This window comes from Aythya ferina (genome assembly GCF_964211825.1).
Source record: "Aythya ferina genome assembly, chromosome: 22".
Taxonomy (NCBI): Eukaryota; Metazoa; Chordata; class Aves; order Anseriformes; family Anatidae; genus Aythya; species Aythya ferina.
The window spans coordinates 2,595,720-2,614,116 of NC_140320.1; the positions used below are offsets into that span (position 1 = coordinate 2,595,720).

Below are 18,397 nucleotides of genomic sequence, written 5' to 3' on the forward strand. Positions count from 1 at the left end.
AACACAGGCCAGGAGCGTTGCTCTTGTTTGGTACAACCTGGGTGCTCTGCCCCAAATCAGGTGTGGGCTGGTTCCCCTGGTGGCCCCAGGAGATCCAGGTGGGGACAATATGCCTGCAGCTGCTTCCTGGACAGACCAAGCTCAATAATTTTTGGCTTCACAAGTAGGAGTGATTGGGGGAGAAAATGCCACACGGTTATGCCTGGGTTAGTGCCTGCAAGGTCCTGCTGTTAGCAGGGAAAGGAGCAGAGGAAACCCATGTCTGCAGCCTGGTGGAACAGGAACCAGGGCAAAGCAGGGGCTGGCTGCTCTGTGCTGGCTGCTGCTCCCTAACAGGTGAAAAACCTGATGAATTTATCAATAACCACAAACCACATGAGCCTGATGAGGCTCGCTGTGCTGCTGTGCAGAGGAATTGGGCCTGCCCTGCCTGGTGGGGTGAGCTGCCTCCCAGGTGCTAGGGCTTGGTGGGGCTCCTCCTCCTGCAGGAAAGGGTTTGGCCAGGCCCAGAGCTCTCCATGAGCAGCTGGGGCCACAGAGGAGGAAAATTAAGTTAATTCTTGCTGTCCTAGGCTGTGCTGAGGAGCTCTGTCAGTGGGTGAGTTGGCTGCTCTCCTTTGCTGTCTGGAGACCTGGCAAAATAGGAGAGGGGTTTTAGGCCCTAACTCCCATCCCCATGGCAGCTTGCTTTGGACAGGGTCTGTGAGTGGGGTGTCTGGGGAGTGTAGGGAGAAGCTGGAAAGGAAGAGAGAGGTTGGTGTGGGAGATCCAATAATAGGCAAATGCTTTTTGCTGCCACCCCCTTCCCCTGCTACATGTGGGGTAAAAGGCTGCCCCTCTTTTGGGGGGTGACTCTGCAGGGCACAAAGGCATTTTGTAGGATAAATGCCAGTAAATTGCTGATTTGGGGACAAAATCAGAGGTTGTATGCTTGTGTTACGTCTGTCTATGTGCACAGCAAGCCTTCCCCAGTGCAAATGAACCTGTATCCCCTGAAATGGTGAGGGAAGGGGCTGTGCTGTGCCCTGTGACCCTTCCCACCTCTTGTAGAAGAAAAGAAAAAACCTTCCAGGTGAAATATTTGGTTGCACTCATTTTGTTTTAAAACTTTAAAGGAGGAGAAAACAAAGCAAAAATAAAGGAACAAAATAACCCCCTCCAAATTTACACTTGCAGCAGCTGGTGCAAGGAAGCCTAGTCCCTGCTGGGGCTGGAGAAGCTTTGGAGATGCAGGCACAGAGCTGGCTGTGCTCTGACCTTTATTTCAAGCAAGCAAATCTGGGAAACAGGTGATTAGAAAAAGCACCTTGTCCTGTTATCCTGCAGCCCTCCAGCATGGAGAATTTGAGGCCAAGAGCCCCTGGTGTGGGGCTGGGTGCTGCATGGAGCCAGAGGTGTGATTATCCCAGCTCCTGCTGCTCCTTGCAAGATGCTGCTGCTGCTTCCCCAGGCTGGAGAGCCCAGCTGATGTATTTATGCACTTTCCCCTCTCTGTGTTTAAACAGCACCTTGGAAAATGCACTAAAAGAAGCCACAACTCTTCTCAGTGTCCTCCAGGGGTTTTAATTTATTTTTATTGTGTTGGATGCTTGCCTTTTTGTATTTTTTTTTTTTAGTTTGTTTTGTTTTCCCCTGGTGCTGGAAACTGGCCTTACCGCAGAGCAGAGGTGGTGCAGAGAAACAGAGGCCACTGAATTGCAGAGTGTTAATAGGTATGATAAGTCAAGATAGGACAGAGGGCTGTGGCACAGATGCCAATGAGTTGTGGAATTACTTTAGATTTGTGTTTAACAGTGAGTCTGTATTTTTCCCTATAGTTTTCCTGGTTTGGGGTTTTTCTCCATTCCCGGGGCACAGCTTGAATTCCCCTGTCTGCCTCCTGCAGAGCTGGGCATTCCCATGCATCCTTGTGTACAGGTGCTGGTTAGGGCTCAGGATGCTCAGTGCTTTTAGTCTTGAGGCTGATGTTACCAAAATCCCCCCAAAATATTGCTGTGGAGTTCATAGAATTGGAGAACATCCTGAATTGGAGGGGACTATCGAGTCCAGCTCCTGCCAGTTGCATTTTCCAGCTCAGGATCAGAGCATGCAGCAGGGAAAGTTTCTATGCATCAAATGACTTTGGGCATTTTGGCACATGCACAAAAAGTGTTGGAAATTGCTTAATGTAACGCCCAGTAACTACAGGAGCAAGTGATGGTCGGAGCCTGTGCACCTCATATGAACGAGCATCTTCTCTCCGTTGCAGGCTGGGCCGTGCTGACACGCCGATGCTCCTGGCTGTGCTGGAGTGCTGCATCTCCACAAGGAGAAGACATCTCCAAGGTAAGGCTTATTGCTGATTACAAGATCACACGCGTCTGGAGGGCGCAAATCTGTTCTCCAAACTTTCAAGGTGGTTTGTGCTGTGTCTGTGAGGTGCAAGATTGCTCGCACAGTGGGTTTTTGGGAGCGCGGTTTTATCTGACTGGCATTAGGTAACCCTGCTTAATCCAGAACTGGAAGCTTCAGAAAGTGATTTTGCAAACCCAGAGACATTTCAAGCTTATGAGGCTTTTGACCTGCCTCATTTATGCTTGCCTCTTGCATTGCGAGGGCTTAGAAATGTGAATAATGTGAAATACAGTGTGAAATCTTTTGAGATATCTAAACCATGTGCATACACGTAGGAGCTTCCACCTTCCTTAAAACTTCATCTCTCTTTCCTCAGCCCTGTGGCTGATTAGTTTGTACTGCAGCAGATAGGGGAGAAGGGATAGGAGCTGGTGAGGGATGTGGACTTGTGCTCCCCACGTCATTTCCCCTCCCTGTGGCATCCTGTCCTGCTTTCTTTCCTCTTTGTGCTCCACCAGGATCCGTGCACAATGTCCTCATTAAATCCTGGCTCGGAGGTGGTGGTGGTGGGGATGGTGGAATGACCTCCAGCAGGCTGGGGGCCGCTTGGTTCTGAAGCATATGCATTTTTTTGATCCTTTCTTTTTCCTGTCCTATTTTGCAAAGCTCAGAGCTGTCAGAAAACGTCCATTAGGCTGAGAAAGTGCTATTCCTTCCTAAAAGTAGACTCCCAGAGTCTACCTGCTCTTCATATGTGGTTGTGCACTCTTCCTGCTACTCTTCCTAGCCAACCCTTTGCTGTTCAAGGTTTGAGCCTGTTGGCCATGCTCAGTCTCCCTCCTGAACTTTCTCCTGTGCTGCACAGTAATTTCTAATTTCATGTGGCTTTTGCTCTTTTCAAAGAAAGAAGAAAGCTGAGCGTATGCCTGGCGCTGTTTGAGGCTTGTGGAGTGCTGGGTGGGCTGTGTGTCATCTTTCCAAGGATATTGGTGCAAAAAAAAAAAAAACAAAACAAAAAAAAAACAACACAATCACACAAATCCTCAAAGCTTTTGAAAGTTGCAGGTGATCAAAAAGAGTGTCCCTGGGGTTGCTGGCTGGTAGCAGCTGGGTGCTCTGGTCTGGTGCTGCTGTCCCATGGTGAGATCTGGGGGCTGCAGGAGCCCCTTCCTGATGCTGCTGCAGCTGAAATGTGAGAAAGGAAGAGAGAAACAGCAAGGAAAAGCACAAGGAGGGGAATGAAACAGAGGGGATGGGCAAGGCAGCTTGAGCAATCTTAATGATCCCAGGCTTTTCCAATCATTCAGCACTGCTGTGTATTTGCCACCTAATTTCTTCCCAAACTGAAAATAAAGCGCTGTTTAATAAACACCACTCGGCATTTCATTTCGCTGAATGTTCTGGTAGCAACTGCTAATTATTCCAATGATTTCCCCCCACTGTAATTATTCAGAACCGGCTATTCACGGATCCCTCCATTGACTTATATCTATACACGCGCGCCCTGAAATATGTATATATTTTTGGTGTCCTATTGAAAATTCAATAGGATCCAATTTCAGTTGCTGTTGCCTTCCCCCTGTGTCTCCCCTCTCCAATTTGCTGATGCTCCAGCTGCACGGTGGAGAAGAAAGGAGGCAGCGTCTAGCGCAGACGTAAACAGCGCCGTCCAACTGAAACGGGGAGAGAAAAATTACTTCCTTGTACTACCACGCTCTTGACAAGAGCTGGCTCTTTCTTTTTTCTTTTCCTTCCTTTTTTTTTCTACCACGTTCAATTTTCTGGCTGTGCCGGGCAGGTTACAGAACTAATCTTGAACGTGCTTTGAGCCTGCTGAATAATACCACTGGCCTGCGCAGGCTTGGATGGAGGGGAGAAGGAGCAGGCAGGGAATTAAATCGGTCTGGGGGGGCACAGCAAGTGGGAGAAGCTCAAATCTCAAATGTGGATTTCCAAAAGTGATAAGTTATTTGGGAAAAGGATTCTTGCTCCTTGTAGGGCTGGATTAGCTGGGTTTCTCCTTTCCAAATTGGAGAGGGAATGGGTTTGGAGATGTGTTTTCAAGAGCCAGCACGACAAGAGGTGCTGGGCGTGCTTGGGCACTGCATTCCAGGTGGAGTCTCTGTGGTATGGGGTCTCTTCTGGCATGGCCCTTCCAGAACGGGGAATATCGGTCAATAAATACCAGATCACACGACCTGGGAGCACAGCAACCAGGGTCTGTGAGATGAGGCCACCTGGGGTACCAAGGGGGCTGCAGGCTCCATTATTTCCCAAACAAGCCCTGGCAGCTGGCTGAGTCTGTCTTTTCTCTCCAATTCCCCGAGAGGAGGTAGAGAGCTCAAGGAGGAAAAAAAAAAATAAATAGAAAGGAACATAGTGATGTGCTGGGGCTGTGTCACCCTCAAGCCCAAAGCACGCACAAGGTAGCAAACATCCTCTATCTCCTCGAGCCATCTGTTTGCAGAGTCTTTGCCCATGCAACAGTGCCTCTTCCCCGGGTGGGCTTGTTGCCTCCTTGTAATCCGTGGGTAAACAGACATCTCATCAGCCGGGAAGCACGGCGCCGAGGTGCTGAGCTGCGATAAGAGCCCGGCTGGGACAGGGACTGGTGGCAGCACGTGCTCTGGCAGGTGGGCACTGGAAAAATGTCCCTGTGAAATGTTTGGAGAGAGGAGGAATCTGGTTGGTGTGGGGAAAGGAGCAAATTGAGGGGATGGTGGCACTGACCCAGCAGAGGAAGGTGCCCATCGGAGCAGGGAGGGCTGCAGGGCTTGCAGGGGCACGAGGCTGGTGTGCACGGTGCATTGCAGGCTTCTGCTGTGAACAGTCCTGGCTGGAGGCCCCCATTTTGGGAAGGTGTTGGGGGTGTTCGGAGCTGGGTGGTGATCTGGTGCCCTTTAGTAAGTGGCATTACCCTGTTTAATGTACTCAGCGCTAATCTCTCTCTAAACAGAAGCGATCTTGCTGAGTTCAGCACTGGAGGAGCAATAACCAATGAAGGAGATGAGGTTAAGAAAACTCACAAGAATCAAATGTGCTGGAAAAGGCTGGGGAAGTGCCAGGGGCACTGCAGTAAATGACCTCCTAGGGAATCGAGGACAAATAAAATCCATGCCCTGTCTCTCTTCTCCGAGGCGCCTTATGGCAGTGCCTTCGCCCTCCCCTCTCCGGAGTGCCCACAGACGCTGCTTTCAGGGTTATTTTTGCACTGGAGTGCAACAAATGCTCTGTGTGGCAAGCGATGCGATGGGGCTGAGATGAGGAATCCGCGTCGCTGCATTCAGAAAAACCAACCTCTTGAGCTCGAGGAGAGCTGCTTCAGCTGGCAGTAGCGTTAGGTGCTTTACGCTGTCTGGAACAGCCTGGAGAGGGCAAACAAAACCTCTGTGCCGTGGCTCTTGTTTCCCGAGGCTCTCTGCAGGCAGGGCTGCTGGTGATCGCGTTGTTCCAGGAGCAGAGCTGCGTCCCACCACCCTTACTCCATGGTGTGGGTTGCTCCTTGTTTTGCCCAAACTCCATCGGGCTGTGATGGAAATGGGGTGCAGCACCCTGAGTGAATAGGCAGTCCTGGCCAGAGCTCAGTGAGGGTGCAGGGAAGTGTTTGGGCCAGATTGCTGTGGAGCTGCTCCCAAATGCAACGTGGGAATTGTAGGATTTTAGCCCAAAATGGGGCAGAGGTGGTTGGGCTGATAGGGTTTGGTTGAGGGTGGTGAATGCTGAATGCCCCGTGTCCTGGAGCTGTGGGGGCTTTTCCCCATGGGCAGTGGGGAGATGTCCTTCACGGGGCCTGGGCACCCCAAAATGTCTCACAAGCGGCCGCTGCCTTTGATCCCTACCCCTAGCGCCGTGCAGGCTCGGAGGCTGCGAGGATGACTTGGCAGTGATATATTTACTACAATTACCATCTCTCTTCCCAGAGGAGGAAAAAATAGATGAATAATATGTTTTGAAGGTGTCATGGAGCGAAAGCAAGAGAGGAGCTTGAGCCTGAACTTATGAATAACTTATAGGCTTCCTCCCTTCATGCAGTCACTCCATTTGGGCTTATCTTTCTTGCCCGTAGGAGGTGTAATTAAAGGAGCAAAGCCGAGCATCCACACGCACGGCGACTGCCTGTGGTACTCGTCTGTCTGGCTCCGTGCGTCCTGTGTGTGCAAGGGCACGGGGGTGACAAAGTGCCTTTGAGTAGGCTGGCAGATGCTTTGAACTGAAGCTTTATGACTTTTCCCCCCAAGATGTGTATCCCTCGTTAAGAAAAAGGGGTGTTTGGTGCATTGCTGGCTGGTCCCAGAGCTGTCGTGATGCTTTGCAGAAGTGTTCCCTGAGCGCACCCCTTGTGTTGGTGAAGGAGGAAGCAGAAGTGACCTGGGCTGGGGGATGTGGCACGAGGAAGCAGGGAGGTCCTGAACCCCGTGTAGGTTTTGGGTGATTTATGTTCATTTTTGGCACCGCTGGAAGTTCCCCTTCTGACCTCAGGTGGTGACTTAGCCTCCTGAAGCTTTACTTCTTGCTGTAAAATGAGGAGTAATTTGCTCTTGTCTCAACACCGTTCTCTGCTTGCTCTGTTTTGACTCTCAGAGCTCAAGGGAGGGTCTGTTTTTTACCGGGTGTACACACGGAGTCTAACACAATGGAGCGGGGATCTTATCAAAGGCTTGTGAATGCTATTGTAATGCATACAGTAATTATAGGTATGTATATGTGGGGATGATGAAAAAAATCCAATGAAACATGGCATTTCCCTCTGGAAAAATGTTAGCGAAATAAAACCACGCCTGGGAGTATGTCAGTTCCAGCAAAAAATGTCTATTAAAAATTATGCAGTGCTGCTCAGCAAGGTCATGACGTTCCTTTTAGAGCCAGTTAGAGGTTTCATTTCAAAACAGCGTGTCACTTTTTTTTTTTTTTTTTTTTCCCCTGCAGACTTTTGGGTAAGTTGTTGTACTTTGGTCTTCAGATCAGGGGGAGAGGGAGGGATCTCATCTAAAACTTTGTGGAAATTTTTGCCGAAAAGGGGCCTTCCTCCCCTCTCTCTGCGGCTCGGTGTGCATGCAGGTACAGCATTTAACACCTCGCATACGTGCGATTTCCAATGAATAACTTCTTCCCCCCGTCCCCCTATCTCGGGAGTGCAGCCCTGCTATCTGTATGTTGCTATCAGCCCAGCACATAGATATGTATGAGGGTAATGGATATTAGGCATTTATTGCAAGGCATTCTGTTGAACATCACCTGCTGTTCAACATGAAAAGTTGATGTTCCACAAAGCCACAAGCCGAAGGCTCCTTAAGAGCTGTTCCGGTGCATCGGGTAAATATACGTGCTCTGAACGAGTGCTGTGTGAATTAATAATGCATAGAACAAATCCGTAGGAAGAGCAGCTACTGCACAGGGCCTGCTTATAAACTGCTCTCTCTGCTTAAGCAAATAGACGGGGAAGTTTTGTTTTTTAAAGGATAATGTGTAGGTAATAAACCAAACTAACCTAATGGACCGTTTCCAGCCACGGGAGCTGGCTCGGCAGCCGGGGTCAGGTTCAGAAGTGCTTGGGAGTGCGGTGGCTGCTCGGTGCTCTGTGGGGTCGCAGGGAACTTGGTGGGGAAGATGCAGAGAGGGTGAGATGACATTTTGGCAAGAGGAACCCTTACACCTCGCCAAAAGGGCCCCAAATGGGGCGACTTAAGACGACCAAGGCATTGTGCTGCTTAGGGCTAGAGGGGTGGCTCGAGCCTTGCCTGTATGAGGTGGAGAGGTCTGGTGTCAAAAAAAACTTCCCTAAAAATACCCCGTAGCCCAGACCTGGGTCACTAACAGTCCTGTCCCCTTCCCTTTGCCACCCGAGGAGCTGGGAGGCTGTGACCGTGAGATGCTGGTGGAGAGCCCTGCACCCCCTGAGGTGTGCAGCTTGACCCAAGCCATGGGGAGGATGGGGAACGAGGCTGGGGATGCTGCACCGAGCTCCCTGCTCCCTTTGGGATTGCCGTGGTCAGAAGGGACAGCAGGGGAGGGTCTGGCACCTCTTGCTTGTCGCCTTCCCCCAGCAGAGCTGCTGGCCCAGGTCCGCCTCGGCAGATCTCGCTGGGCGGCGGCGATAGGGAGGGAAGAGAGAAACGCAGCTGGATTTTCCCAGAGTTTGCAGCCAAATCTTCTGAATTGCAAAGTGAACAGCTCAGATTTTGGAAGGCTCTGAGGAGGAGTAAAATGTAAAAAGCCAAGATTTTTTTTTTTTTTTTTTGCTTTGTCATTTTTCTGCCTATAATGTTGTTTTACGGGGCCGTGAGTCACCTCGTGCAACGAAATGAGCCATCCTTACCACTAATGAAAATAATGAATATTTAACATGACACTTATTTGGGTTTCATCAGGTGGGATTCTCGGGGTTTGGTGCTTCTAGTATGCTGCGTGCTGGACAAATGCTGGGGGGAAAAAATAATGTTTTGGTCTTGGGGGCCTTATGTGTGTGGGCTGGTTGGCGTTATGCTGGTGGTGTTGGGTTGTGAAGGGTTGGATGGTTGGGATGGGATGGGGTGGGGGTGGATGGGGGGGGGTTGATTTGGGGGTAGTGGAGGGATGGGAGAGTTTGATTTAGGGGTGATGGAGAGATGGGGTGGTTTGATTTGGAGGTGGTAGAGGGATGGGGTGGGAGGGTTTGATTTGGGGGTGGTGGAGTCATGGGGTGGTTTTGGGATGGGAGGGTTTGGTTTGGGGGTGATGGAGGGATGGGGTGGGAGAGTTGGGGGTGATGGAGTCATGGGGTGGGATGGGAGAGTTTGATTTGGGAGTGATGGAGGGGTGGGATGGGAGGGTTTGATTTGGGGGTGGTAAAGGGATGGGGTGGTTTCAGTTGGGTTGTCTGGACCCGGCCAGGATGGTTCGGACAGCAGGAGGGTTATTTTGTGAAACAGGCTGTGGATTTTGGAGGCAAACACAGCAGTGGGTTCCCGAGGACACCCATGTGAGCAGCACCCCACGGCTGACCCCCGCACAGCCTTCCTCACGCGAGGAAGAGGAGGAGGAGGAGGAAGACGCCACCGCACCTTGGCACCCCTCCTCCTCCCACCTTCCCCTACCCACCCTGGGGGCTGCTGCGCGGCGAGAACCACCCCGTGCCTGTACCCCAGCCCCCGGGGGTGGGTCGGGGGGTGCGGGACGGGTGCGGGAGCGGTGCGGGAGCGCTGCGGGGCGGCCCCGGCGGCGGCCCCGGAGCCAATGAGCGCGGTGCGGGGCGGGCGCTGCCGGAGCGGCGGCTGCGGTGCGGTGCGGGCCGGAGCGGCGGGCACGCAGCGCCTGTCCCTCGCACCTTGCCGCCCCTTCCGACCCCCCTTTCCCTCTTTTTTTCCCCCCCCCTTTTTTTTATTTTTTATTTTTTTCCCTCCCCCCCACCCCGCGGCGCGGATTTTATTTTTTTCCCGATTTTTTTTTTTTTTTAATTTTTTTAATTCCCCCCCCCCCCCCCCCTCCCTCCCTCCCTCTCCCCCATCCCCTTTTCCTTCCCCTCTCCCCTTTCCCCCCCCAAACCTCCCCGAAATCTGCGCTCCGCTCTGGGAAACGCTGGATTTTTAAACCTCTCCCCGGCAGGCAGTGAGTGGGGAAGGAGGGGGGAGAAACGCAGCCGGCGGTGAACATGGCCCAGGCGAAAATGCAGCACCCCGTCTCTTGGGTGATCTTCGCCGGGATGGCCGCACTCCTCCTCTCCCAAGGTAGGGCTGGGCGGGGATGCTGCGGGGGGAGCAGCCCCGAGGAGCTGGGGGGGACCCCGCGACCCCCCGGCAGCATCGGGGGGAAAGGCTGGGGGAGGGTGAGAAGCCCCCCAAAATAAGGGGGGGGGGTCCCCAGCCCGCTGCTAAGTTGCAGGGGTGCGGATGCGGGGCCGCGGGGCGGTGGCATCACCCTCTCCGTGCCCCCCTCGGGGTGTGCTGGGAACTTCTCGGGCACCCCCCCCTTAATTTGTGCTTAATTCGTGTTTTATTTCATTTTGGGTGGTGCCAAATGACTCTGCCATCTCCGGCAGCTCAACTTAGTTCCTGCAGGAGCGATGCATCCAACAGGCTGGGGGGTAAAAAGGGGGGTCGGGGCCCCTCTGTGCTGCCCCCCCCTTTGCTGTGCAGGACCCGCTTTTGCAAGGTCGTCCCAAAAACTCGGTGCAGCCCCGATTCCTGCCTGCCCTGCCCCGGGCTGGGGAGTTGGGGAATTCGGTGTCTGGCGTGTCCCGGGCGAGCTCTGCTGGTCCCATGCACCCCCTGGGGATGATGCTAAAGGGGGCTTTCAAAAAAAAAAAAGAAAAAAAAAAGAGATAAAACAGTAAAAAAAAATATGTTAATATTAAAAAAGCGAGGGGGGAAGGAGGAGACGTGAGCTGGCCCCAGCTGGCCGGCAGTGCTGAGCCTGTCAGCTTGCGTTAGTCTCCTCGCAGCCATCTGGAGGGGCTGTGGGAGCGGGGTTACCCCCGGGGGGGTTGGATGGGGCCGCATCCTGCACCGGGCTGTCCGTGGGGCTGGGGCTGGAAGGGGAAAAGCAGCCGGGGCTGCACGCCTGGTGCTGGGGATGGATGGTCCCGGGGTGCTGGATGCCTTGGGGGATGTTTGCAGGGTGCAGGCAGCCCTGGAGGGGTGTGGGGGGTGTGGGGTCAGCCTGTGCTGCTCCTTTTGCATGAGGAGGGGGGTTGTAGCAGGGGCCAGCCCCCTCTGTGCTGCCCTGCAGCCTGCTGAGGGTCGGGGATGGGGTTTAGGCACCCGCATGCCCAAAGCAGCCCTGCCCGGTCCCCCTCCATCAGCTCCTCTGCTGCGGGGTCCCAGCGGGGCGTGCGGCCCCCATCCACGCGGGGCTGGGGGCTGCTGTGCCCCCCACAGCTCGGGGGGAGATGGGCAGCAGCAGCCCCGCGCTCAAACTTCTCTCTCCTGGGCAGGCTGGGCCCGCTCTTGCGGAGAGCCACCCGTGCCATATCGACCGGCGCGGGCTGCTTAGCATGCACAGCACACGCCGAGGCATTTCTCCTCTTCGCCTTCCTCCCGCTCGCCCTCCTCGAGCTCCCTCCTGCTCCAAGGGTTGCGGCTTCCTTCTCGCGCTGCTGGGCACGGCGCCCCGCTCCCAGGGGGTTCCTGGGGCTGGGAGCCCTGCTCCCCGCTGCTGCCACCTCCGAGCCCGGGTGGCGAGGAGCTGGGGCTCCCCCGGAGGGGTGGCCATCGGTCCTTCCCCCCCCTGCTTTCCCTTGTGCAGAATCCGTGCCTTTTGATGCTTTCTTTTGGCTTCCTTGCAGTCTTATTCTCTGCCTCTGCTCATCTCTCACGCTTCTTCCCTCTGCTTCCATCAAAGCCTGCAGATCAAAAAGTTGATTTTTTTTTTTTTTTTCTCTCCTTGATTTTTATTCCCCTCAGCAGCAGCAGAGCAGTTGGGGGGGGGTGGATGAACGGGCTGCCTCCCCAGGCAAACGTGCTCCGTGCCCCCCTGCGCCCAGCCGTGCCGCGCAGCAGCGATGTGGGTGCCACAAGTCCCTGAGTCACTGCTGGGGTGGGGAGAAGCTGGGAGCTGCGAGCCCTGGGGGGGCCAGGGCAGAACTGGGGGGTGATGGGGAAAACACTGCACAGGGCAGCCCTCAGCAGGGCGAAGTTTGGGTCTTTTTGGGGTAGGGAGGCATTGGGAATGCTGGCTTGTCAGCGCTGCGTGGCTGGGGGGAAGGAGTCCCCCCCTGGGAGGACTTCTTGCGTAACTGTGTGTAAAGGAGCCGTTTGAAGAAAACAAACTTCCCAGCCCAAATAATTGTGCTTTTTAGCAAGAACTTTCAAAGCAGGGTTGGAGAAACCAGGGGCTGTTCAACCCCAAAGGTAATGCATAGGATGGAGTCCTATATGAGAGCGTTGTCGAAGATGAAAGCAGCTGGGTGCTGCTGCTTCGTGAGCCCTTCTGCCAGCCGCAGATCGGCTTGCATTTTTTAACTTTTCTGTCTGGCTGCGTATACAAAAGTGGAACTGTTTTGTGTTGGAAAATGCGAAAATTATCGTTATGCAGGGAAAAAAAAAACTGTTTTGCACAAATCTACTCCAAACAGCTCAAGAGATCTGTGCTGCCCTCTGCAGCAGTTTATCAATACTCCAGGTCATTTACCTTTTTACAGCCAAACAAACAATAAGGAGAGTGGTTGGTGAGGGTGCTTGAGAGTAGAGAGGAGCGTGAAGTGGGGTAATTCATAGGTGCTTGACCATCCGTATTTACGCAAACATCCAAACATCCATGGGTCGGCCAAGTTTTGCAGCTTCCCGGTGCTTTTTTTTTTTATTATTTGGAAAGGTGCCCCTGAAATAGAGACTGGTGGGGGTTGAGTCCCAAAGGTGCTTCCAGGAGATCCCCAGGCGTTGGGGAGCGAGCCCCCTTTGGCAGCACAGCTCCCCTTGTCTTTGTGGAGCTCTTCTGAATGATACAAAGCAGTGGCAATGAGCATCAAAAGTTCAAGGACCCATTGTTTTCTCTTCCCTCTTTCCCTGTTTTAGATCATGGGGATGCTCTCGTGTTTTCCCGGTGTCCCTTGCTCCTAACCACCTGGATTTTTTGAGGATAGGGGTGGGGGCTCGTGCAAAAATCCCACCCCAGCTCCTTGGAGGGGGAAGAGAGAAGAAAACTCCTCGCTCAACCGTGCGGGGAAGGATTAACCAGGCTAAAAGGTCATAGAAGATTTAGCTGGGCCTTTAGCACCAGTAAGCCAAGAATTATGGGAAGTTGATTTCCCAATTAGCATAAAGACCTTATTCTAATAAGCGTGCGCGCTGCAATAGGTATGTAAAATAACAGCATATGTCAACAGCGTATGCTGAGTGCTCCTCATTTGAAAGAAATATTTGCTTCGTCGGTGTGGTGGGGTGGCAGATAACTCATGAGCAGCACCATGGGCTGGGTTTATGTGTGCACGGAGGGCAGGATTTGGCCCCGGGACATGTCCCTGGGTAGGAGCAGGATTTGGGAGCGCCGTGTTGGGGCTAGAGAGGACTTTTTCTCCGTGGAGGCGGGCGGGAAACCTTCTGGCAGGTCGTGCAAGAAGGTAATTGCACTAATGAATGTGTATAAGAAAAATTGTGTGTATCGACGTCTTTCTGTGAAAACCCGGATTTATTGTTCCCTGGGGGAAATGTTAGCTGTGGCTTCGTTGGTGGTTAACGGTTACCGTGCGGGTCAATAAAAGGCAATATTCACCCCCCAACAGCAGAAGATAGCTATTTAATAGGTAATAACAGCAATAATCAATACCTACATGATTAGATAACCCAGTTATATGCAGTACATAAAAGGAGGGGGATGTGGTTTGGGTACTCCATGGCCTGGTTTTGAGCGTTGCCCAACATCTGTCACTCTTGTTGATTTTAACCGGAGCTGTAAGCAGGTATCTGGCACCCCTGGAAATCAGGCCACCGCATGGGATTAATTGGCACATTTTTAAGACTCAGCAGAGTAAACAGGAACCCAGGCAGACCTTTGCCATGAAAAGGATGCTTTTGAAAGCAGGCTGCACTGCGCAAAACCCTGGGGTGGCACCGGGAGAGCTGGGCTGGCGCTCAGGGGGTCGGTGTGGTTGGTGGGTTTGCAGGTGGGATGCCTCGTGCAGACCTTGTTGCTTGCTTCCTTCTCTCCATGCAGACACAGATCTCTTCATGCAATGGTGGGCTGGGGAGCAAAGCTGTTTGTGTTGCTTTGCACTGCGTATACGGGGAGATTTTATCATTAAAAGAGTTGCTGTTTGTGATGCGATGCCTTCTGGTGCAGTGTGGTGGGGAACACAGCATAGGGTTGGTTCACGCTGTAGCCACAGCAGCATTTAGGAGTCATCGAACAGAGATTGTGTCATGCGAGATGCTGTGCATGAAGCTCTCCTTCTCTGGTGCAGCAACATTTCTGAAGCATTTTTGGGACCATCCCAGCCTGCCCAAACCAGGCTTGTGTAGCCCTCTTGCCCCCAGTTGGCCACACTGGGTTCTCTGAAGGCTGCAACCAGTTTTAGGATGCCCCAAAGGACTCTTTTCCTTATCTCTGTAGGCATTTTGACCATCACAGTAACACCAGCTCATGTTTTTTTCCCTCTGCCTGTTGTGCTAGCCCTGACTCATGCATGAGACAAGTGCGTTCAGTGTTCCCAGTGTCTGCTTCGTTTATTTTTCTTGCTGCTTTTGCTTAAAAATATCTATATTTGTGGTCCCCCTCCCCAATTTATTTTTTCCCTATGGGGAAAAATGGATCAGTTGACAGATCTGGGTCAAGTCAGCAAGCAGGGCTCGCTGTTTTCTGCAACAAACCGAGGTGGAGGGGGATGGCTCAGCAGCTGCTTCCAGCAACTCGTGGTCAGCCTGGCGAGGTGGGCTCCAGCCCTCCCCACAGCACACAAAGCACCATATGGGGACGTCTTTTTGGCCAGAGGATCAGAAAAAAAGCTCTTCTGCTTTTGTCTTTTCAAACTTCAGAACTGGCAGGAGAGGGCAATGTTTTCTTCCCTTGTTCCCTAGTCCAAGGGGTGCCTAAAAGCAAAGCCCTAAAGAGGATAAATGTGATTTTTTTTCAGTGTTGCTGATAGTACTTTGATGCGCGGTGGCAAATCTCCTGTTACGCGGTGGGACCAAACCGTGATCCGTCTCAGATGTTCATGGCAAAGGCTTGCAGCTGCCTTGGAGCTGCGACTTGGACTTGAGCTCTTGGTTTCAAACAGGGGCCAAGAGGAGCAGGATGCCAGGTTTTGGGATTCTGCGCTGGAAGCCCAAGCCGTGCTGCTGTCTCCCATCATCAGCCAGCATCCTGCACCTCCACACGTGCAGCTTCTCATGCCTTTAGTAGCCTTAATAGGCAGAAATAATAATAAAAAAGCCCTCCATGAATCATCCCTTGGGACACCCCAACCCTGGGGCCATTCTGCAGGTGCTGCAGCCCGCAGGCATCGCACGCCTCGTGCTCCTGGCACCTTGGGAGCTGCAGCTGCGGTAGCCCAGAGTTGCTAGCCGTCTCCCTCTTCCTTCCCAAAGCACACACCTTGCTCTTGGTTAATAATAAATCAGAGGTGCTGCCTTCACCGCTCTCTCTTATCTCCTGCCAAGAAGGGTATCATGGATTTTTGATGCGCTTACAGTTAATATGTCCAATGCTGAAAGCCGTTGTAAATTAATTGACCCTTTGACCCCCTCGTCCCGTTGTCTGTTCCCACTAAAGACAGTGTTCGCTTCTTGGCATCCTCCCCCCTTGCTTTCCCTTCTTCCAGCTCCTCCACCTCCCACGTGCTGAGCAGAGGAGGCCGGAGAGGCCGAGGAGCATGGCTCCAAGCAGGAGCAAAGCCCTTGTTCGTGGGCACCCTATGTGCACTGTTGGGTTTTTTCCTTTCATACACTGGTGGTATGCTGATAGGAGCTGGCACGGCTTCTGCACAGCCCGTTCCCCTCCCTGGGTGGCCTAACATAAAGGTGCCAACTTTCCCCTCTTCTTTCTGACCTGTATTTGCCTTGGGAATGGGGTCTTTCCCCCACTCTACATCACCAAGCGTGGAGAAGCCTTGGTTCAGTTTGGGAAGGAGCCTGGCGCACCCCAAATCCTCCGCCTGTCCTGCCGTGACTCATGGTGGAAAACTACAGCTGCTCAGCAGTAGGAAGCACCACGGGAAAATGTGTAGTACTCGAAATGAAGCAGAGTAGGTTTTTTTTTTTTTCCATTCCAAAACAGGGCGATGGCAAATTCCTACTGACAGAAAAATCTGGGAAAGCTGAGGATGGATTTGAAGTATTTTTGTTCTGTTTCTGAGCTTACAGAAGCCGATGTACAAAGTTGTGAAGTTATTTCAAGCAAAAGAAAAGCAATCTGAAGGCGGTATTCCAGCACTATCAAAAGAGCCTCGAGTCTCGAGCCTTGTCGCATCTTTTATTGTTATTTCTTCAAAACAGATCCTCTGCTAATGTTTTGATTTTTGTCAGAAGCAGCGTTCTTGATTTAAAGACCTGGTTTGAAAGCCAAATCCAACCCGCCTCGTTGGAAGCCCGACAAGCGCTTGAAGTGCAGCAGGGTTCATTAGTGCCGTAATGTTATCTCGCCCTGTAAGCGTGCCTTTTTCCCCCCCCCCTCCTCTTTAGGAGGCTGTCTGGTGAACAACGCGAAGTTCCTGGGTTTGTTTGGTTGTCTGCAGGCTTTATTCCCTTTCTGCAGGACAGATGGTATTTAGTGATGGGAGGGTGCCTACACGAGACTTCTTGCGAAGGCAATCCCCAACGCCAGCGCCGGGGTTTTTGATATTGGGCCAAGGAGCAGCGGGGCTGGCTGGCGAGGGGTGGATTTGGGTTTTGCCTGAGTGACATCTCTCTTAATGCAGCCCAGTTTGGAACGATGCTGGCGGGGAGCAGGAGCCACCAGAGGGGCCCGGGCAGCCGAGCTGTCACTGAATGCGACATTAAATAATTTGTATTATTTATTGTTTACCTTTTTGTGCCGCTTTTCCGCACGTCAACGCTTCCCGTTGTGTGTTTTCAGCTTCAAAACCTGCCGTCACGTTAGCAGCCGGCTCCAAAGCCCCCAAATAATGCATAAACTATGATTATTCCTTCTGATCCACTTGTGTTTATGTAAATGGCGGGAAAAGCGGTTTTCGGCTTATTTCAGCAGCTTAAGGGATTCCTACCAAGCCTATTATTGAAAAATCAGAAAGTGAAAAGCAACTTCTGAGACGACGAATTAGCAAGTCCCTGGCTGCGCCGCCTGCACGGGGCTCTGGGGGCTGCGTTACCCCGGGGAGTTCCCTTGGGATTCGGGACCCTCCTCCAGCAACAGGTTGGGGACAGCCTGGAGGGGTGAGGTTAGCCCAGGAGGAGAGGAACAGGACCCGTGGAGGGGTTTGGGGCTGAAGGTGTGCGGGGGCATCACCCAGATGTGAAACCCACGAGGGGCTGGGTGCCTGTGGCTGCGGGGGATGCAGGATGTGCACGGGGCAGCGTGCTGGGGAGCACCTGTGGGACCCCACCGTGAGCATCCCCACCTTGCACAAACCCTCTTATTCGACCCCAGAAGAGGGGCAGATACTGGGCACAACCCCCTTTAGGGCGCAGATCCCTCCAGCAGCCCTGGTGCCTCTCGTCCCTCCTCTCCTGCTGCTTTCCTTTCCCCGTTCGGTCCCTTTCCCCCTTCCTTATGTTAATTTCCCACCTGAGCACCAAGTACTTTATAAATAGCAAATCTGAAATGAATTTCCTAGCAGCAATCATTATCTCCCTCGACAGCCATTAAACATTCACACAAGCAGAGCAAAATGACAAAGGGGATTGATTTTTACAGTATGTTGGGGGGGGAGGCAGGAGAAAGGAAATATGTTGACAAGGCTTTTTTTTTTCCTCCCCCCTCCTTTCTCCCCTCCCTTCCAGATCCTCCATCTCGAGGAATTTAAAATCACCCCATGACTTTTTTTTTTTTTGGAGAGCAGGGTGGGAGAGGGCGAAGTTGGGCACAAAAATACAAACCATGGATTTTTATTTCCTTCTTCCCCTTCTTCCCTTCGCCTTTAGCCCCTCGCAAGCCTCGCGTGTGCCTGGCAAGCACCAAGTTAGTTCCGCGGCCCTGGCTGAGATGAATATGTCAGAGCTAATGCCTGCGAAGACGGAGGGGTGGGGTGGGCTGGGGGGGGCCCCATCTCCGCAGCCGCCTCAGCAGAATAAATGTGTTGATGCAATAGTTGGGAGCCGGCGAGCTGCTGCCGTATGAGGCACTGTAGCTGAAAATTTAACTTTGATTTCAATTTTCATATTTGTCAGCAATAATTAGATTCAAGAAATGTTTTTGCCGCTGTTCTAAAATACTAATAAGTAGGAGCCTTTGTAGTATGGCTAATGGAGTCTTTTTTTTCCTAGTGGGCTAGAAAAATTCCATTAAAGGGGAAAGTCATACTGTATTACCGTGCTTCAACATGCATTGACTTCGCCACTATGGTAATGTCTGTGCTGGGAGACAGCGGGGCCCGCTCCCAGCTGCAGAAATGGGGCTGGCATCCCATTTGGGGCTTATAGGGCTTCCTGGGGAGTGGGCAGGGGGGAAGATGCTCTTTTTTTTGGGGTTGGGGTGCTCT

At 52.5% G+C, this 18,397-nt stretch overlaps 1 protein-coding gene across 4 annotated transcripts in view; it reads left to right on the plus strand.

Moving 5' to 3' along the window:
- Window positions 1-513: 513 nt before the first annotated feature.
- LOC311422422 (protein CEPU-1) overlaps window positions 514-18,397 on the plus strand; it is a 329,684-nt gene continuing 311,800 nt past the window's right edge. For 2 of the 4 annotated variants that reach the window (XM_084495450.1, XM_084495454.1), the window contains exon 1: window positions 9,807-10,037. In XM_084495450.1, coding sequence (XP_084351576.1) covers window positions 9,962-10,037 — 76 coding nt within the window. In that variant the 5' untranslated portion in view covers window positions 9,807-9,961. Of the gene's footprint in view, window positions 599-2,248; window positions 2,326-9,806; window positions 10,038-18,397 lie in introns of those variants that run through there. The other 2 variants (XM_084495452.1, XM_084495451.1) reach the window with 2 other exon arrangements.